A 22,657-nucleotide genomic window follows, 5' to 3' on the forward strand; every position below is an offset into this window, starting at 1 on the left:
AGCAATCTTGAAGCGTGGCATCAGATTGGTTGGACCAAAGTTAAACAGACTTGAGAGCGGGAGCTTCCTGTTTTAGTCTCTGTCTATAGGCAGGGAGCAACAAAATGGAGTCGTGGTCAGCTTTTCCAAAAGGAGGGCGGGAGTTATATTTATCACGGAAGTTAGAATAACAATGATCCAGGGATTTACCAGCCCTGGTAGCACAATCGATATGCTGATAGAATTTAGGGAGTCTTGTTTTCAGATTAGCCTTGTTAAAATCCCCAGCTACAATGAATGCAGCCTCAGGATATGTGGTTTCCAGTTTACATAGAGTCAAATAAAGTTTGTTCAGGGCCGTCGATATGTCTGCTTGGGGGGGAATATATGCAGCTGTGATTATAATCGAAGATAATTCTCTTGGTAGATAATGTGGTCGACATTTGATTGTGAGGAATTCTAAGTCAGGTGAACAGAGGGACTTGAGTTCCTGTATGTTGTTATGATCACACCACGTCTCGTTAATCATAAGGCATACCAGAAAGATGCTTGTTTCTGTCGGCACAATGCATGAAGAAACCAGCTGGCTGTACCGACTCCGATAGCGTGTCTCGAGTGAGCCATGTTTCCATGAGGCAAAGAACATTACAGTCTCTTGTGTCTCTCTGGAATGCTACCCTTGCTCGGATTTCATCAACCTTGTTGTCAAGAGACTGGACATTGGTGAGTAGTATGCTCCGGAGCGGTGCGCCCGTCTCCGGAACCTGACCAGAAGGCCGCTTCGTCTGCCCCTTTTACGGCAATGTTGTTTTGGTTCGCAGGCTGGGATCTGATCCATTGTCCTGGGTGGTGGGCAAAACAGAGGTTCCGCTTCGGGAAAGTCGTATTCCTGGTCGTAATGATGGTGAGTTGACGTTGCTCTTACAGTGCCTTGCGAAAGTATTCGGCCCCCTTGAACTTTGCGACCTTTTGCCACATTTCAGGCTTCAAACATAAAGATATAAAACTATTTTTTTGTGAAGAATCAACAACAAGTGGGACACAATCATGAAGTGGAACGACATTTATTGGATATTTCAAACTTTAACAAATCAAAAACTGAAAAATTGGGCGTGCAAAATTATTCAGCCCCCTTAAGTTAATACTTTGTAGCGCCACCTTTTGCTGCGATTACAGCTGTAAGTCGCTTGGGGTATGTCTCTATCAGTTTTGCACATCGAGAGACTGAAATTTTTTCCCATTCCTCCTTGCAAAACAGCTCGAGTTCAGTGAGGTTGGATGGAGAGCATTTGTGAACAGCACTTTTCAGTTCTTTCCACAGATTCTCGATTGGATTCAGGTCTGGACTTTGACTTGGCCATTCTAACACCTGGATATGTTTATTTTTGAACCATTCCATTGTAGATTTTGCTTTATGTTTTGGATCATTGTCTTGTTGGAAGACAAATCTCCGTCCCAGTCTCAGGTCTTTTGCAGACTCCATCAGGTTTTCTTCCAGAATGGTCCTGTATTTGGCTCCATCCATCTTCCCTGTCCCTGCTGAAGAAAAGCAGGCCCAAACCATGATGCTGCCACCACCATGTTTGACAGTGGGGATGGTGTGTTCAGGGTGATGAGCTGTGTTGCTTTTACACCAAACATAACGTTTTGCATTGTTGCCAAAAAGTTCAATTTTGGTTTCATCTGACCAGAGCACCTTCTTCCACATGTTTGGTGTGTCTCCCAGGTGGCTTGTGGCAAACTTTAAATGACACTTTTTATGGACATCTTTAAGAAATGGCTTTCTTCTTGCCACTCTTCCATAAAGGCCAGATTTGTGCAATATACGATTGTTGTCCTATGGAAAGAGTCTCCCACCTCAGCTGTAGATCTCTGCAGTTCATCCAGAGTGATCATGGGCCTCTTGGCTGCATCTCTGATCAGTCTTCTCCTTGTATGAGCTGAAAGTTTAGAGGGACGGCCAGGTCTTGGTAGATTTGCAGTGGTCTGATACTCCTTCCATTTCAATATTATCGCTTGCACAGTGCTCCTTGGGATGTTTAAAGCTTGGGAAATCTTTTTGGATCCAAATCCGGCTTTAAACTTCTTCACAACAGTATCTCGGACCTGCCTGATGTGTTCCTTGTTCTTCATGATGCTCTCTGAGCTTTTAACGGACCTCTGAGACTATGACAGTGCAGGTGCATTTATACGGAGACTTGATTACACACAGGTGGATTGTATTTCTCATCATTAGTAATTTAGGTCAACATTGGATCATTCAGAGATCCTCACTGAACTTCTGGAGAGAGTTTGCTGCACTGAAAGTAAAAGGGCTGAATAATTTTGCACGCCCAATTTTTCAGTTTTTGATTTGTTAAAAAAGTTTGAAATATCCAATAAATGTCGTTCCACTTCATGATTGTGTCCCACTTGTTGTTGATTCTTCACAAAAAAATACAGTTTTATATCTTTATGTTTGAAGCCTGAAATGTGGCAAAAGGTCGCAAAGTTCAAGGGGGCCGAATACTTTGGCAAGGCACTGTATATCCAGTAGTTCCTCCCGACTGTATGTAATAAAACCTAAGATTACTTGGGGTACCAATGTAAGAAATAACACGTAAAAAAATAAAATACTGCATAGTTTCCTAGGAACGCGAAGCGAGGGAGACATCTCTGTCGGTGTCGGAAGTAGCACGTATTCACCCCCTTCGCTCTGAAGTCCCTAAATAAGATCTGGTGCAACCAATTACCGTTAGAAGTCACATAATTAGTTAAATAAAGTCCACCTGTGTGCAATCTAAGTGTCACATGATCTGTCACATGATCTCAGTATACATACACCTGTTCTGAAAGGCCCCAGTCTGCAACACCACTAAGCAAGCAGCACCATGAAGACCAAGGGGCTCTCCAAAGAGGTCCAGGACAAAGTTGTGGAGAAGAACAGAGAACCATTAAATCCATAAAAAAAATTGAAAGAATATGGCACCACAACAAACCTGCCAAGAGAGGGCTACCCACCAAAACTCACAGACCAGGCAAGGAGGGAATTAATAAGAGATGCAACAAAGAGACCAAAGATAACCCTGAAAGTGCTGCAAAGCTCCACAGCAGAGATTGGAGTATCTGTCCATAGGACTACTTTAAGCCGTACACTCCACAGAGCTGGGGTTTATGGAAGAGCGGCCAGAAAAAAGCCATTGCTTAAAGAAAAAAATAAGCAAACACGTTTTGTGTTCGCCAAAAGACATGTGGGAGACTCCCCAAACATATTGAAATAGGTACTCTGGTCAGATGAGGCTAAAATGTAGCTTTTTTGCCATCAAGGAAAACGCTATGTCTGGTGCAAACCCAAGATTCCTCATCACCCCGAGAACACCATCACAACAGTGAAGCATGGTGGTGGCAGCGTCATGCTGTGGGGGTGTTTTCGAATTTGCAGGGACTGGGAAACTGGTCAGAATAGAAGGAATGATGGTGCTAAATACAGGGAAATTCTAGAGGGAAACCTGTTTCACTCTTCCAGATGATTTGAGCCTGGGACGGAGGTTCACCTTCCAGCAGGACAATGACCATAAGCATACTGCTAAAGCAACACTCAAGTGGTTTAAGGGGAAACATTTAAATGTCTTGGAATGGCCTAGTCAAAGCCCAGACCTCAATCCAATTGAGAATCTGTGGTATGACTTAAAGATGGCTGTACACCAGCGGAACCCATCCAACTTGAAGGAGCTGGAGTAGTTTTCCCTAAAAGAATAGGCAATAAAAAAAATTGATCACCCATATTGTGCCATTAATATTAGAATGTTTGAAGCGTAGCCATAGAAATCCATGTAATGAGGCAGCTATGTTTTTGAATTGTAACTTAAGTGAAATAAGCTAATTGATGAGCTAATTGCCATCATTTGAGTCAATTGGAGGTGTACCTGTGGATGTATTTCAAGGCCTACCTTCAAACTCAGTGCCTCTTTGCATTGACATCTTGGGAAAATGAAAATAAATCAGCCAAGACCTCAGAAAAATATTGTAGACCTCCACAAGTCTGGTTCATTCTTGGGAGCAATTTCCAAATGCCTGAAGGTACCACGTTCATCTGTACAAACAATAGTACGCAAGTATAAACACCATGGGACCACGCAGCCGTCATACCGCTGAGGAAGGAGATGCATTCTGTCTCCAAGAGATGAACGTGCTTTGGTGCGAAAAGTGCAAATCAATCCCAGAACAGCAGCAAAAGACCCTGTGAAGATTCTGGAGGAAACGGGTACAAAAGTATCTATATCCACAGTAAAACGAGTCCTATATTGACATAACCTGAAATTCCGCTCAGCACGGAAGAAGCCACAGCTCCAAAACCACAATAAAAAAGCCAGACTACGGTTTGCAACTGCACATGGGGACAAAGATCGTACTTTTTGGAGAAATGTCCTAAGGTCTGATGAAACAAAAATAGAACTGTTTGGCCATAATAACTGTTTGGCCATTATGTTTGGAGGAAAAAGGGGGAGGCTTGCAAGCCAAAGAACACCATCCGAACTGTGAAACACGGAGTGGCAGCATCATGTTGTGGGGGTGCTTTGCTGCTGGAGGGACTGGTGCACTTCACAAAATAGATGGCATCATGAGGTAGGAAAATTGTGGATATATTGAAGCAACATCCCAAGACATCAGTCAGGAAGTTAAAGCTTGGTCTTCCAAATGGACAAATGACCCCAAGCACACTTCCAAAGTTGTGGCAAAATCGCTTAAAAAGCCCTGACCTCAATCCTATAGAAAATTTGTGGGAGTAACGGATGTGAAACGGCTAGCTTAGTTAGCGGGGCGCGCTAAATAGCGTTTCAATCGGTGACGTCACTTGCTCTGAGACCTTGAAGTAGTGGTTCCGCAAGGGCCGCGGCTTTTGTGGAGCGATGGGTAACGATGCTTCGAGGGGTGACTGTTGTTGATGTGTGCAGAAGGTTCCTGGTTCGCGCCCGGGTATGGGCGAGGGGACGGTCTAAAGTTATACTGTTACATGGGCTGAACTGAAAAAGCGTGTGCGAGCATGGAGGCCTACAAACCTGACTCAGTTACACCAGCTCTGTCAGGAGGAATGGGCCAAATTTCACCCAACTTATTGTGGGAAGCTTGTGGAAGTCTACCCGAAATGTTTGACCCAAGTTAAACAATTTAAAGGCAATGCTACCAAATACTAATTGAGTGTATGTAAACTTCTGACCCACTGGCAATGTGAAGAAAGAAATAAAAGCTGAATTAAATAAATCTACTATTATTCTGACATTTCACATTCTTAAAAAAAAAGTGGTGATCCTAACTGACCTAAGACAGGGAATTTTTACTATGATTAAATGTTAGGAATTGTGAAAAACTGAGTTAAAATGTATTTGTCTAAGGTGTGTGTCAACTTCCAACTTCAACTGTGTATATACCCTAGAGGTCAAATTTCTGTTAACCTGAATTTACCCGAAAATGTGTCTGATGGATAGTTGTGAATAAAAACTGTCCAATGATTAAAGGGTATAAACTAGCAATATTTTGTTTTATACTGACATTTTCTCATAGGTTAAAATCCCTATTGGAAAAAATTTATGGGATGGAGGTACGAAAAAGTGATAACACACAGAAAGCTAGCATTGCTGCACTGCTATCACACATTTTCAAACTCTAGGGACATGGATCTTTTTAAAAAATCACTGAGACATGACGGCCCAAATCTGGGGGATACGGCTCATGAACAAAATGTGCCATTTCAAAACATTCCAACTCATAGGTAAATGGTTGACTTGAGTCAATTAATTTGCCATTTAGTATGGATTAACAACGTCTTAAAAAATAAATATATATATATATATATATATATATATATATATATATATATATTGGCATTTATCAGCCAACGACCTCTGATGTCTAAGTAATGTAACGTTACCCCTGATGATAACTAGCTAACTGTTTCTAAGTTCACTAACTAACGTTAGCTAGCTGCATGGCTATAAAAATCGCGACAGGATTTAGGGGGTGGCTGGTCAGTTAATTTATCTAACGTTTATCATGCATCATTACAAACAAGCTGTATACATTGAGACATATCACAAGTGATATTCAGTGCTCTTTCCAGGTCTGACAACACTGTCTGAAATATGAATCCTGCATGCTTGAGCATGCACTTAACAAGTTAGATAGCGCAAGGGACAACAACATTTACCTGATATTCGTCTTTCAACGTTATTCCGTAGTGTAAGAAAGTAGTGGCAATGGCCAGCATTTGACACACGACGAACACTTCTTTCCAACAATATTAGACCACTCAGACACTTCGGTAAGGCACACAGTCTCAATAGCGACATGTTCACATAACTGCACAACACTTCTCCACGCTAGGCTGCCATCTTGAAAAAGACAAAGCTAATCGAACACAAAAGAGCAGAGTATAGGCAAGGATAGACGACTACTAATAAATCGAAGAGTAGATTTAGAAACAAGGCAATTATGTTTTATATGTATTGAAAGTAGTGTAGAATATTATTTGTTAAACAAATATAATAGTCAACATTAACTTTGTGCAATTTGTACTGGGTGTACAAAACATTAGGAACACATTCCTAATATTGCATTGAACCTCCTTTGTCCCTCAGAACAGCCTCAATTCATCGGGGCATTGACTCTACAAGGTGTCGAAACAGTTGTGTCAAGTTGGCTAGATGTCGGTTGGGTGGTGGACCATTCTCAATACACACGGGGAACTGCTGAGCTTGAAAACCCGGCAGCGTTGCAGTTCATACATACTACCATACTCAGTTCAAAGTCACTTAAATATTTTGTATTGCCCAGTCACCCTCTGAATGCTACACAATCCATGTTTCAAGGCTTAAAAAACCTTCTTTAACCTGTCTCCTTCCCTTCATCTATATACTGATTGAAGTGGTTTTAACAGGTGACATCAATAATGGATAAGAGCGTTCACCTTGATTCACCTGGCCACTCTGCCATGGAAAGAACAGGTGTTTCTAATGTTTTTTATACTCAGAGTACATGAAAAGTTTGTTTAAAGTCTCAGTGCAGTGAAAAATCAAGTCAAATTGTGTTTGTCACATGCTCCAAATACAACAGGTGAAATGCTTTCTTACAAGCCCTTAACCAACAATACAGTTCAAGAAATAGAGTTATGAAAATATTTACTAAATAAACTAAAGTAAAAAATCTAATAAAAAGTAACACAATAAAGTAACAATAACGAGGCTATATACAGGTGGTACCAGTACAGAGTCAATATGCAGGAGTACAGGTTAGTCGAGGTAATTTGTACATGTAGGTAGGGGTAAAGTGACTATGCAATAGATAATAAACAGCGAGTAGCAGCGGTGTAAAACAGGGGGGGGGTCGATGTAAATAGTCCGGGTGGCCATTTGATTAGTTGTTATGGCTTGGGGGTAGAAGCTGTTAAAACTTCTATAGCATACTGGTTATTGTTCGGAATTTTGGATGACTGACGTGCCCAAAGTTAACTGCCTGTTACCCAGGCCCAGAATCTATGATTTGCATATAATTGGTAGAATTGGATAGAAAACACTCATAACAGAACTGATATGGCGGGCGAAAACCCGAGGAAAATCCATCCTGAATTCTTTTTTTTAGGTCACAGGCCATTTCAATGCTAGCCTATGGGATATGCAAATAGATAGGACCCAGATTGCAGTTCCTATGGCTTCCACTAGATGTCAACCATCTTTAGAAAGGGTTTCAGGCTTGTTTTCTGAAAAATGAGCAAGTAGTAGTTTTTCCAAGGTGTCTCTCATTAGAAACATACTACTCTCCGTCTTAAATATGATAGTTTATTTAGATATTTGAGTACCTGAAGATTAATTAGAAACATTTTTTGACTTGTTTGGACTAACTTTACCTGTAACTGTTTGGATTAATTTGTATGCATGTTGAACGAGTAGATTACTGAGATAATTGGCACCAACTAAACAGACTTTAAAGTCCTTCCTTGGATATAAGGAAGGACTTTATCGAACAAAACAACCATTCATTGTGTAGCTGGGACCCTTGGGATTACAAACAGATGAAGATCTTCAAAGGTAAGGGATTTATTTAATCGCTATTTGTGATTTTGTGACGCCTGCGCTGGTTGAAAAAGTATTTTGATGTGGGGCGCTGTCCTCTGATAATCGCATGGTATGCTTTTGCCGTAAAGCCTTTTTGAAATCTGACACCGCGGTTGGATTAACAATAAAGGTAAGCTTTTAAATGATGTATGACACTTGTATTTTCATGAATGTTTAATATTATGATTTTTGTATTTTGAATTTCGCGCTCTGCAATTTCACAGGATGTTGTCGTAGGTGTCCCCCTAGTAGTTCATGCGCCCAAACCAGTTTAAGGGGCCTTTTGGACCTAGACTTGGCACTCCGGTACCGCTTGCCGTGTGGTAGCAGAGAGAACAGTCTATGACTTGGGTAACTGGTCTCTGACCATTTTTGGGGCCTTCATTTGACACTACCTAGTATGTAGGTCCTAGATGGCAGAAAACTTGTCCCCAGTGATGTACTGGGAAGTCCGCACTTCCCTCTGTAGCACCTTATCGTCAGATGCCGAACAGGTGCCATACCAGGAGTAATGCAACCGGTCAGGATGCTCTCAATGGAGTAGCTGTAAAACTTTGAGGATCTGGGGACCCATGCCAAATCTTTTCAGTCTCCTGAGGGGGAAAAATAATTGTTGTCCCCTCTTCACAACTGTCTTGGTGTGTTTGGACAATGATGGTGTGGACAGCAAGGAACTTGAAACTCTCAACCATCTACCCTACAGCTGCATCAATGTTAATGGGGGCCTGTTCAGGCCTCCTTTTCCTATAGACCACGATGAGCTCCTTTGTCTTGCTCACATTGAGGGAGAGGTTGTTGTCCTGGCATCACACTGCCAGGTCTCTGACCTCCTCCCTAAAGGCTGTCAGGCCTACCACTGTTGTGTTGTCAGAAAACCTAATGATGGTGTTGGAGTCGTGCTTGGCCACTTAGTCGTGGGTGAACATGGAGTACAGGACGGAACTAAGCACGCAACCATGAGGGGCCCCAGTGTTGAGGATCAGATGTGTTGTTGCCTACCCTTACCACCTGGGGGCTGCCCGTCAGGAAGTCCAGGATCCAGTTGGAGAGGAAGGTGTTTAGTCCCAGGGTCCTTAGCTTAGTGATGAGCTTTGTGGGCACTATGGTGTTGAATGCTGAGCTGTACTCAATGAACATAATTCCCACATAGGTGTTCCTTTCATCCAGGTGGGAAAGGGCAGCGTGGAGTGCGATTGAGATTGCGTCATCAGTGGATCTGTTGGGGCGATATGCAAATTGGAGTGGGTCTAGTGATTCCGGGATGATGGTGTTGATGTGAGTCATGACCAACCTTTCAAAGCACTTAAAACCTGTTAAGGATATGGCAGACATACGCCCCCTTTGGAGAGATTGGGTACCCCTAGTAAACTGGAAAAAAAATCTGTCAAAAATTGCTAATATATGCAAATAAAAATTATTATTGGATAGAAAACACTCTAAAGATTCTAAAACCGTTGGAATTATGTCTGTAAGTATAGCAGAACTCACAGGGCAGGCATTCTTCCAAACTAGTTTTTGTGGCCATGAAAGTTGGAGCAACTTTGACGTCATGGCCCCCACCCTTCCCAACCAGTTACACTTTCTATCTCTTCCGCTAGATGTCCTCTTTCAGTAGAGCTTTGAATCGTTCAAATCCCGCGAGAATTGACCCTATGGGAGTGAAATTAGTGCGTGCCACGAGAGAATAGGCTGTGCGTATGGGCGCGAATTGGTCCCAGCCATTCCTTTGTTCCAGCACTCAAGAGAAGGGCAGACGATGGCCGATTGAATTGAAGTTTGTTTTGCGTGTCTAAAACATCATAAAGCTTGCTTCTGCACTTAGTTTGACCTGTTTAGTCGACATATAATATGTAATTTTGAAGTTTTGATGCGCAACTTTTCCGGACCAGAGGACGTTTTGGGTGCATTTCAGCTGATGTTATTAGCAGTAGCTAATACAAAGACGCAAGACTTGAAACCAAACGATGTATTGGGTAAGTATGAAGCCTTCCAGAACATTCTGAACGAAGACCATCGAAGGTAAGGGAATGCTTAAATCTGTGTTTCTGTTGACTCCAACATTACGTAGAAATGTAGCTTGGAACTGAGCGCTGTCTCAGCATATGGAATAGTGTGCGATTTCTGTAACGTTAAAAATAAATCTAACACAGCGGTTGCATAAAGAAGCAGTGTATCTTTCTAACTATATGTAGAACATGTATATTTAGTCAAAGTTTATGATGTCTATTTACGTTATCTTGCCGCGCTACATAGATTTCCTGCGGGCATTTTTGAGTAATTTCTGAACGTGAACTCACTGTAAATGGACATTTATGGATATAAATGGCATATTATTGAAAAAAAAAAATATGTACTGTGTAACATGTCATATTACTGTCATCTGATGAAGATTTTCAAAAGGTTAGTGAGCGATTTATTTTTTAATCCTGCGTTTGTTGATTGCATGTTTTGGCTATTCAAATGAGCTGTGTCTGGTGGTGGTTTTACATATATATGTGCTATGTTTTCGCCGTAAAACATTTTAGAAATCTGACTTGCTGGCTAGATGAACAAGGTGTTTATCTTTCATTTGAGCTATTGGACTTGTTAATGTGTGGAGGTTAAATATTTTTAAGAATATTTTTGCGTTCCATGTGCCACCGTTTCAGCTGAACGTGGGAGGGTTGATCCCCAATTGGGAACCAGTATCGTAGACAGGTTAATGGCTAGCGACGTGAATGCTATGGCGCGGTGGGCATAGGGACTATGGGCATAGGGACTATGGTGGTCTGTTGGAAACATATACTGTAGGTATTACAGACTCAATCAGGGAGAGGTTGCTCAGAGCGCATGCTCTGCGTACATGTCCTGGTCATCCATCTGGCCCCACGGCCTTGTGAATGTTGACCTGTTTAAAGGTCTTGCTCACATTGACTACGGAGAGCGTGATAACACAGTCCTCCAGAACAGTTGGTGCTCTCATGCATGCTTCAGTGTTGCTTGCCTCGAGGCGAGCATAAAAGGCATTTAGCTCGTCTGTTAGGCTCGCATCACTGGGCACCTCGCAGTTGGGTTTCCCTTTGTAGTCCATAATAGTTTGCAATCCCTGCCACATCCGACGAGCATCAGAGCCGGTGTAGTAGGATTCAATCTTTGTCTTGTATTGATGCTTTGCCTGTTTGATGGTTCATCTGAGAGCATAGCAGGATTTCAAATAAACGTCCGGATTAGTGTCCTGGCCCTTGAAAGCAGCAGATCTAGCCTTTAGCTCAATGTGGATGTTACCTGTAATCCATGGCTTCTGGTTGGGATATTTATGCACGGTCACTGTGGGGACGACGTCGTTGATGCACTTATTGATGAAGCCAGTGACTGAGGTGGTTTACTCCTCAATGCCCTTGGATGATTCCCGGAACATATTCCAGTCTGTGCATGCAAAACAGTCCTGTAACATAGCATCCGCATCATCTGACAACTTCCGTATTGAGCGAGTCACTGGTACTTCCTGCTTTATTTTTTCTTGTAAGAAGGAATCAGGAGGGTAGAATTATGGCCAAATTTTCCAAATGGAGGGCAAGGGAGAGCTTTGTATGCATCTCTGTGTATGGAGTAAAGGTGGTCTAGAGTTTTTTTTCCTCTGTTCCTCTGGTTGCACATGTGACATGCTGGTAGAAATGAGGTAAAACTGATTTAAGTTTGCCTGCATTAAATTCCCCGGCCACTAAGAGCGCCGCTTCTGGATGAGCATTTTCTTGTTTGCTTATGGCCTTATACAGCTCATTGGGTGTGGTCTTAGTGCCAGCATCGGTTTGTAAATAGACAGCTATGAATAATATAGATGAAAACTCTTTTGGTAGATAGTGTGGTCTACAGCATATCATGAGGTACTCTACCTCAGGCGAGAAATACCTTGAGACTTTTTAATATTATAAATGGCGCACCAGCTTTTATTGACACGTAGACACACACCCGCACCCCCCATCTTACCAGACATAGTTGTCCTGTCCTGCTGATGCACAGAAAACCCAGCCAGCTCTATATTATCCGTGTCGTCGTTCAGCCACGGCTCGGTGAAACATAAGACATTACAGTTTTTGGTGGGATTGAGTTTTGGCCTGCCTGCTGACATCACCAGGCTGTAAATTAGTTGATTCACCAATAAGAAAGAGAATTCCAAACCTCGCTGCTAATAACAGCTAGTTTTCAGTTTTCCCCTCCCCACTCAGACCACTCAGACAGTTCTAGCTAAATTCTTGCTTGAGAAATTGCTCTTTACTGAGATATTTTGGTTTATTTTTGACCAATTTAATTGAAAACAATCACAGTAAGGTACTTAATTGTTACCCAGAAATGATTTGATATTGAGGTAAAAATGGCTGCATTGGGCATTTAACCTGTATCATTTATTCTCTAGGGAGAATAATAACTTTTGTGTTTGTTCAGATTTCTATTTTATCATTATTTAAGAACATCTTATCAAATATCGAAATTATGAACACCACTGAAAAAATCTAAGGACAAGGTGTGTGTGACGTGTGTGTGACCTATATCACCTATAGGTGGCAGCCTTACCATAAAATAAGTAGAACAAAGGTCAAACTAGAGGTCATACATAAGTGGTCTTGCTGGTACTCTCATGTCTTGGTTTGAGTGAGAAATTGCCACATAATATAAAGACCCACAACCTTTTGGATGGCTTCCAACCGCCACTGGTCAACATTTAAAACACATTTGAACTGACTCTCCATGTTGTCAGTGTGTAATTACAATGTAATAAATGAAAAAAAAATGTATTTGTCATATACTTCGCAAACAACAGGTGTACACTAACTGTGAAATGCTTACATGAAGGTCCCTTCCCAACAATGCAGAGATAAAGAAAATAGAGAAATAATAGGAACATAAAACACGTAATAGATACATAATGAGTAACAATAACTTGGCTTTATACAAGGAGTTACAGTACTGAGTGGATGTACAGGGGTACGAGGTAATAACTTGGCTGTATACAAGGTGTTACAGTACTGAGTGGATGTACAGGGGTAAGAGGTAATAACTTGGCTGTATACAAGGTGTTACAGTACTGAGTCGATGTACAGGGCTACGAGGTAATAACTTGCCTGTATACAAGGTGTTACAGTACTGAGTGGATGTACAGGGGTACGAGGTAATAACTTGGCTGTATACAAGGTGTTACAGTACTGAGTCGATGTGCAGAGGTACGAGGTAATTGAGGTAGATGAGAATATACATATAACTAGGAATAGTAAACGGTAGCAGCAGTGTTGGTGATGAGTCAAAGTTAGTACAAAAAGGGTCAATGCATATAGTCCGGGTAGCTATTTGGTTAACTATTTAATGAACTATTTAGCAGTCTTATGACTTGGGAGTAAAAACTGTTCCGGGTCCTATTGGTTCCAGACTTGGTGCACCAGTACCTCTTCCCGTGCAGTAGCACAGAGAACAGTCTATGACTTGGGAGTAAAAACTGTTCCGGGTCCTATTGGTTCCAGACTTGGTGCACCAGTACCTCTTCCCGTGCAGTAGCACAGAGAACAGTCTTATGGCTTGGGAGTAAAAATTGTTCCGGGTCCTATTGGTTCCAGACTTGGTGCACCAGTACCTCTTCCCGTGCAGTAGCACAGAGAACAGTCTTATGACTTGGGAGTAAAAACTGTTCCGGGTCCTATTGGTTCCAGACTTGGTGCACCAGTACCTCTTCCCGTGCAGTAGCACAGAGAACAGTCTATGACTTGGGAGTAAAAACTGTTCCGGGTCCTATTGGTTCCAGACTTGGTGCACCAGTACCTCTTCCCGTGCAGTAGCACAGAGAACAGTCTATGACTTGGGAGTAAAAACTGTTCCGGGTCCTATTGGTTCCAGACTTGGTGCACCAGTACCTCTTCCCGTGCAGTAGCACAGAGAACAGTCTTATGGCTTGGGAGTAAAAACTGTTCCGGGTCCTATTGGTTCCAGACTTGGTGCACCAGTACCTCTTCCCGTGCAGTAGCATAGAGAACAGTCTATGACTTGGGAATAAAAACTGTTCAGGGTCCTATTGGTTCCAGACTTGGTGCACCAGTACCTCTTCCCGTGCAGTAGCACAGAGAACAGTCTCTGACTTGGGAGTAAAAACTGTTCCGGGTCCTATTGGTTCCAGACTTGGTGCACCAGTACCTCTTCCCGTGCAGTAGCACAGAGAACAGTCTCTGACTTGGGTGGCTGGAGTCTTTAGACATTTTTAGGGTCTTCCTCTGACACAACCTAATAGGGCTACCATGTTGACCTGATACTATGGAAAATAATCATATTATCTCTGCTGGTAAACAACATATTAATAATAACATATTATGAATGATGCACTTGAACCTTATCTGGCTCATTTGAGCTTCCTAATTAGTTAGGGAACCAATAGGATACATTGTCTGGTCTTTTGAGATTTATATAAACTGTCCAGTCTACTATGCACTGCAAAATACACTTGTGAGTCCTGTCCTTTTTAGAAGCAGAAGGTCTACAAGATATCATCTTTGGAAAATTGAATGTTGTTTATTCAATATTATGCTCAGCATACCATTTTAAACAAATGCACAGTGCTTTCTGGAGTACAATACAATTCAAATTAAACTGAATGGTATATTTTTTTCATAGGCCCTTTTCATTGTATCCTAAATTTAAGTAATGCAGAAGATAAATTCTACATCGTTCTAATAGCATGCATGCTGTTTGACCTAACAAGTGTCAGATTTCGCTTGTCACCTCTAAAGCATTCCTAAAGACTTGTACAGCCTTTTGTGTGAGGCGCTGGAAGTTAACATAAGTACTACTTGAGAGGTCAGGCTGGGAAATGAGGTCCAGGCAGTACATATTTTCTCAATGGAGGTGGTGGCTGGGATCATAGTCACATTGGTTGGTGTCTGCTGCTGAGATGTAGGTGAGGATCAGGAGGTGTTTGTTGCTATGGTTCACGAGCAGGGCCCCTCGACAGGCTCGTTTGATGTGGTCGGCCTCTGTTGGCGGCTGGCTCTTTGCGCTGGTGACAGTCATTGCCGGGTGAGTGACTGTCAATGCCTGAGCCAACAAAAGGGGAGAAGACAGCCATTCATGGCCCTGATAATAGCCAGGCCAGGACAAGGCTGCCATTCTCACACACTTTGATCATAAGGATTCTTTGCACACCTCTGTAGGGGCGCCCTTTTTGTTTTACAGATGGACGCTGTTTTGAAAGTTCACCTGGCCAAGAAAACTTGACGGAGGTGCTTTGTGAAAGACTTGTGTTGGTAAATGCTTTGAGCATATATGTGTGTGCCTCTCAGATGGAACATGTGACATTCCCCCTGTGGAAAGAAGCTAGTGTTTTTCGAGACAGCTGCATGCTTTCGGCTGTCCAACTGCATGACTTCCTAGAGGAGTCGTTCTTGGACATGTCAGATATTAGTAATCATGTTGAAATGGTCAAGAAAACATATTTAGGAAATTATTGTGTGTGTACTGGACAGTATATGTACAGTATATGCAAAGCCACATACAGTAGGAATTATGTTTTTGTCGGTCACATTACATCAGTATTTCTACCTAACCTCTGGTCCTGCATGATTATTTGCCAATACTGCCATAAATAATGTTTTAATGACAGAACTTTATTTAATTCGCTGTTTTCCACATAGATTGAGTGTCACGATCGTCGTTGGAATGAGGTGAGGACCAAAGCGCAGCGTAGTGAGTGTTCATCATATATTTATTAAACCAAGAACACTAAACAAAATAACAAAGAAGAAACTAAACGAAACAGTTCTGTAAGGTGACATACATATAACAGAAAATAATCACCCACGAAACACAAGTGGGAAAAGGCTACCTAAGTATGATTCTCAATCAGAGACAACTAACGACACCTGCCTCTGATTGAGAACCATACCAGGCCAAACGCAAAACACAACATAGAAAAAGGAACATAGACAACCCACCCAACTCACGCCCTGACCATACTAAAACAAAGACATAACAAAAGAACTAAGGTCAGAACGTGACATTGAGCAAATACTTAAAGTATGAGTGTCAACAGGGAATTAATACAAACATATTGACCATTATGACTGACTCATACCACTCTCACAGGGTTTCTCACACAGAGAGGGAAGGTACATTAAGACGGCTTGAATGATGGAGTCATCTAAGAAAATATTGTAATGATTTTTCATGCTGGTATTTATAAGTGCTACTTAATGGAATAATGGCTCTGACTACAGAGCCACATGTACTGTGGAAGTTTTCCTTTGTGATGCTTAGTTATTTCCATCACTGTATTTAATGCTAGACTCAAAAATTCATTTTGGTTCTTGTCCAAACCCTCTGAGGGGTTGTAAAATGCTGAGCCAGCAGAGGTCTTTACAGTAACCACGTCTACATACTGCTATCTCTGTCTCTCACTTTATCAGTGCTCTGATTATCTGCTTTGGAATCACTGACGTGCAAAATCAAGGCTACTTAACACCTGGCATGTCTATTTTTATTCCTTAAAAAAGCCGCAGTTTGTGGTATTGCTCGGGATCTGCTCCCGCCATCTGGATCTCTCAGAACAGTAAAGTCCATCAGATAGGTGCCCCACTTATCACCAGGCCACCGACAATAGGCAATAGTCATGAAACAGGATATGCAAATGAACCGTGCTCTGACTAGGCCAGGGTACAGTGATGGTGGTGGTCTGGTCAGTTCCTGAATGAGTCCCGGATGTTTACACAGTCACCCACGGTGTGCAGCACAGAGATATCAAGAACACCTGCATTGGTCCAAACTGGCAGGAAGTCGACAAGTGACAACAGACTAATTGCATAAACATAGAAGTTGTAATAATGTATTGGCATGGCATTGTATTTTAACAGTATATCCCTTTTGTGAATTTCGTAAATTTCCCTAAATCTGGTAGGCCTACAAAAAGATGCTAACTAGAGCAATGTGAAGAGACTTATATACTACAAATATAAATCTGTCTTTTAATATTTGGATAAATAACAAAAGAGCAGAATGATCATATGCTTAAAAAGCAAGAGGTCAGGGGTGATCAACTGAAAGGAGATCAGAGAGAGAGTTAGAGAGAGAGGGAGAGAGAGAGAGAGGGGGAGAGAGAGAAAGAGTACAGAAACAGGGAGTGAGTCAGTGGAGTTAGCAAGAGAGAGAAAACAATTAATAATAGGATCTATTACTGAGGGATTGTCAGTGCTAAGAGGGAGGTCGAGTTTCAGGCCTTTTTGAAGACTTTGAGGGTACAAACAGGACTCATTACAGAGATATTATCTCCATTCATACACTTACAGAGCCGCTTGGATCCCTGCTGGGAAAGATTAGGTTCCTTTGCTTGTGAACATCCTCCTCTGGTGCCCGGGCTGAAGAGCTTTCTCTGCTCAGGGCGCACCCTGGCCAGGAGACGCAACGTTGGAGCTGACTGAAAGCCTTCTGCAGGGGAGAGGAGAGAGGGGAGGGATCAAACTACCAAAAAGCCAGCCCTTTCTCATTTGGAGAGAGAGCTGCGTCACACCAGAGGGCCCCCCACCTGTTACTGATCTCTGAGTTTAGCGTTTGCCTCGTATTTTAGGATAGGGAATTAATGTGCTTTGTTCTTAATGATCATCACATTGACTAAAGTCTTGAATGGACTTGGATTATGTCATGTAGGCATACTGTATTTAATGCTATACTGCATGTGTCATTCTAGTATGTCTTGCACTGGTAACTGAGAATAAAGCACAGTGATAAATAAACAGGGTTCTGGTTAAATATGATAAAATAATTGAACAATAAAACATTCTTTCAAGCACCATATCCTCCTGGAAATATCCAGACAGCTCAATTTAGGGTGATTCATATTCTACCTATTCAATAATGTATCCAACTTCAATAGCTAAGCTATAGCTATCAATAGCTAAGCTGTAGGTCTATAGTCAAGCCACAGACAGCAATACATGAGCGTGTGTCTCGCTTGGACCCAGGACACCACAAAGCAATCTACTGCCACATCTGACATTCAGATGTGGATATAAACTTTGTTCTTGATCTCCGGGGCAGACTAACTTTTAAGTAAGAAGTTATACAGTACATAGCATGATTGTATGATTTTAATTCTGGGTAATTTTCAGAGAGGAAGGGCAACTGGAGTTTCCTGGGGGTGCAGGCCGCATGAAAGAGTTCACTCTCCATGAAGGGAAAATAGGGATGACCAAGCAGCTGGCATACGAATGAAGTGGAAATAGAAGAGTTATCATATAAATTAGCATAAAGATGCATTAGAATCAAATAGAATCCAAAGAAAACCCCTTACCCCAGTTATTTTAGCATTTGTTTTATATAAAGGTATGTCGGCCTACACTCCCACAGCATGATGCAAAGTCTACCAGCCACACCTGAAGGTAGATGTATAAGCTTCAATGATTACAATTAGATTTGCATATCTGTATTTAGATACACACATTTTTGTGCAGGCATAAGCAAAGCCAGCTGTGATAGAAGGTCTTCTAGCACTTCGGAGGACATTGAAGAATATTGTTTTCCATTACAGGGCTGATGGAGAAGGCTGGAGCACCCTATAACAATTACACAGGCAAGTCTACGAACACTCAGCTGTCCTGCTAACTGTTTACATGTTTTTGAAGATGGGTAAACAGTTTTATACAATGCTAACAAAAAACACATCCTCAATGTCTGCTGTGCTCTCCCAGCCCAGGCTCCTCCAGCCTGGCAACAGCACAGGCAGGCAACAACAAACAGTCACTCCAATGAACTCCACAGGGCGGAAATAAGGAGAGTTTGAAGGAAAAAAGGAATAAACCTACTGGGAGTAAAGAGACACTGCAGAGTGGTTTCATTGGGGATGAAATGCCTCTTTTCCTTGGGCTCATGCAGATAAATAGAGAGAGAAGTTTTGAGGAGGAACTCCACAGTATCTAATGGCCAGAACAAGCAGGTAGACAGGAATGGCTGCCAGGGGTTAGGGGGGTTGGGAGCTGTGGGGGAGAGAGAGGGCAGCTGGCCTCTGTCTGACTGGTCTTTTATGATGGAAGAGGGGGATAGAGGGACAGACAAGCTTGTGGGAGCAGTTAACAAGCGAAAGAGTGTGAAGTCACTGTTGTCCTCTCTGTGCACGCACCCCTCAAACACACTTCCACCCCTGGACACCGTGCTCGCCCCAGGGCGGTACACATCATTGAAACCGGGACCCTTTTAAAAGGAAGTAAGTGCTGCACTGGACAGACTCACTTCAGAACATGTGCTGTGGAGTGCTGCGGCTGCTCTCACAGCGGATGCTCCTAGCACCCTCGGCTGGTAGAATCAGATGATAGTGAGTATTTCATTTGGTTATACTTTTGTGTAAAAAAAAGGTCAACACATTACAGTTTTGTCCTCATTTCATTATTAATGATTAGTATGCAGTGAATTTGAGCCACCCTTCAAATACCATCAGGAATACACTGAAGGAGTGAGGACAGGACAGTATATGGACAGTTTTGACAAATATTGAATGGAATACATTAGGTATCAGCAGTGCCGGCCCCAGGTATAAGCAGTTGCTAAGGGCCCCCGACCCTGTCCTCTCCTTCAGCTACACAGATTGAAGTGGATTTAACAGGTGACATCAGTAAGGGATCATAGCTTTCACCTGGATTCACCTGGTCAGTCTGTCATGTAAAGCGTTCCTAATGTTGTGTACAGTCAGGGTACAGTCATTCTCAAAAGTTTTGAGAATGACACAAATATTAATTTTCACAAAGTTTGCTGCTTCAGTGTCTTTAGATATTTTAGTCAGATGTTACTATGGAATACTGAAGTATAATTACAAGCATTTCATAAGTTTCAAAGGCTTTTATTGACAATTACATGAAGTTGATGCAAAGAGTCAATATTTGTAGTGTTGACCCTTCTTTTTCAAGACCTCTGCAATCCACCCTGGCATGCTGTCAATTAACTTCTGGGCCACATCCCAACTTATGGCAGCCCATTCTTGCATAATCAATGCTTGGAGTTTGTCAGAATTTGTGGGTTTTTGTTTGTCCCCCCACCTCTTGAGGGTTGACCACAAGTTCTCAATGGGATTAAGGTCTGGGGAGTTTCCTGGCCATGGACCCAAAATATTGATGTTGGGTTCCCTGAGCCACTTGGTTTTCACTTTTGCCTTATGGCAAGGTGCTCCATCATGCTGGAAAAGGCATTGTTTGTCCTGGATGGTTGGGAGAAGTTGCTCTCGGAAGAAGGGTTGGTACCATTCTTTATTCATGGCTGTGTTCTTAGGCAAAATTGTGAGTGAGCCCACTCCCTTGGCTGAGAAGCAACCCCACACATGAATGGTCTCAGGATGCTTTACTGTTGGCATGACACAGGACTGATGGTAGCGCTCACCTTGTCTTCTCCAGACAAGTGTTTTTCCGATGCTTCAAACAATCGGAAAGGGGATTCATCAGAGAAAATGACTTTACCCCAGTCCTCAGCAGTCCAATCCCTGTACCTTTTGCAGAATATAAGTCTGTCCCTGATGTTTTTCCTGGAGAGAAGTGGCTTCTTTGCTGCCCTTCTTGACATCAGACCATCCTCCAAAAGTATTTGCCTCACTGTATATGCAGATGCACTCACACCTGCCTGCTGACATTCCTGAGCAAGCTCTGTACTGGTGGTGCCCCGATCCCGCAGCTGAATCAACTTTAGGAGACGGTCCTGGAGCTTGCTGGACTTTCTTGGGCGCCCTGAAGCCTTCTTCACAACAATTGAACCACTCTCCTTGAAGGTCTTGATGATCCGATAAATGGTTGATTTAGGTGTAATCTTACTGGCAGCAATATCCTTGCCTGTGAAGCCCTTTTTGTGCAGAGCAATGATGACGGCACTTATTTCCTTGCAGGTATCCATGGATGACAGAGGAAGAACAATGATTCCAAGCACCACCCTCAGCTTTCAGTCTGTTATTCAAACTCAATCAGCATGACAGAGTGATCTCCAGCCCTGTCCTCATCAACACTCACACCTGTGTTAACGAGAGAATCACTGACATGATGTCAGCTGGTCCTTTTGTGACAGGGCTGAAATGCAGTGGAAATTATTTTTTGGGATTCAGTTCATTTGCATGGCAAAGAGGGACTTTGCAATTAATTGCAATTCATCTGATCACTCTTCATAACATTCTGGAGTGTATGCAAATTGCCATCATACAAACTGAGGCAGCAGACTTAGTGAACATTATTATTTGTGTCATTCTCAAAACTTTTGGCCACGACTGTATATACAGGTATATTTATATTTTTTAGGAAGTCAACTTACTGTTGACAGTTAGACTAGTAGAATACACAAGGTGCAAGTTCGAAATGTGGTTGTGCATCAGCAGTTTTTCTCTTGTTATGTCAGTCACTGACAGTCAGTCAATTATCCATGTCAGCTAACTATTTTTAGATTGGTAAGTTAGTCTAGCCAGCTATCTAAACTTGTTGTAATCATGGCCGTATACCAACATGCTCATAGGGCACGGGCCCAGGGACTCTGACCTCAAGAGGGCCCCCATTGATTTCGTTAGTCACTCCCACTCAGTTATCATTACCATGGCATAAGTCATGGCAAAATGTGTAGAATTGCAGGAAATAAGCTGTTAAACTGCAATTTGTATCTCTCTGTCCCATGGCAAAATAAGTAGAATTGCATGAAATGTGTTAAAAAATTGCAAGATAATATTTTCTCTACTTCCCATTGCAAAATGTGTAGAATTGCAGGAGATTAACTTTAAAACCAAAATTGTTTGCCTGCGAGGTGGGGGCTCCCCACAACCAAATCTTGCTTAGGGCCCCCAAAAGGCTAGTCACCCTAAGGTGACATATTCATTTCTTTGAACGCAAAGACTCAGTCCTGATTTACAGCCTAATTGTGACGACAGACAGAGTGTGAAGTTGTTAAAATGGTGTTCACCATTACCACACTGGTCTCACAAATCAGAGGTGAACATCAGAAACCACCTCAAGGAAATATTAACACAGGTGATCAGAAAGACTCCTCTGTCGTTGTTTCCGACAAACTAAAGCCCTCTTTAATCTGTCCCATGTGTCTACAAATAGTCCAGTCAAAGGTGTCACAAAAGAGCCCCTTCCATGTCAATTTACCTTCTCACTGCTGACCTAGGATAATTCCTCATCATCTTCAAGTGCCGGGACAACAAAGGAGTTTGACTTAACACTTTCCAGTTGACTCTTTCCATGGAGCAATAAAACCTACAGGTAGCTGGCTAATGGCTTTCTAGGAACCACTATTAGGAGACAAAGGCTACATTAAGAAATTATAAAAGAGAGATCTTGCAAAGCCTCTCTCGTTTATTTCAAATAGTTATCAATGATTGTGGCCCCACCCCTCTCCTTTCAACTCCCCAGATGCAAGCCCTGCCCAGGATAAAATGCAGGACAAGCCCAAGCCTCCCATTCCACACAGGAGAGAGTGGAGACATTCATTTACTGCTTCACTGCTTCATACAGGCAGACAGACCAGACACACTCTCACTCACTTACTCTCTCACTCACTGACTGCCTCTCTCACTGACTGCCTCTCTCACTCACTGACTGCCTCTCTCAGTCACCGACTGCCTCTCTCACTCA

At 42.4% G+C, this 22,657-nt stretch overlaps 1 protein-coding gene across 2 annotated transcripts in view; it reads right to left on the reverse strand.

The window, feature by feature from the left end:
• The window catches only part of LOC110521417 (DNA-directed RNA polymerase, mitochondrial), a 37,460-nt gene extending 31,093 nt beyond the window's left edge, over window positions 1-6,367 (reverse strand). For both annotated transcript variants that reach the window (XR_002473136.2, XM_021598949.2), the window contains exon 1: window positions 6,164-6,367. Coding sequence is in view for 1 of the 2 variants with exons in the window: in XM_021598949.2 (XP_021454624.2) it covers window positions 6,164-6,305 (142 nt within the window). In the remaining variant the exon portion in view is untranslated. The remainder of the gene's footprint in view (window positions 1-6,163) is intronic.
• Between the last annotated feature and the right edge of the window lie 16,290 nt (window positions 6,368-22,657).

Source organism: Oncorhynchus mykiss, chromosome 30 (assembly GCF_013265735.2).
Source record: "Oncorhynchus mykiss isolate Arlee chromosome 30, USDA_OmykA_1.1, whole genome shotgun sequence".
Lineage (NCBI taxonomy): Eukaryota > Metazoa > Chordata > Actinopteri > Salmoniformes > Salmonidae > Oncorhynchus > Oncorhynchus mykiss.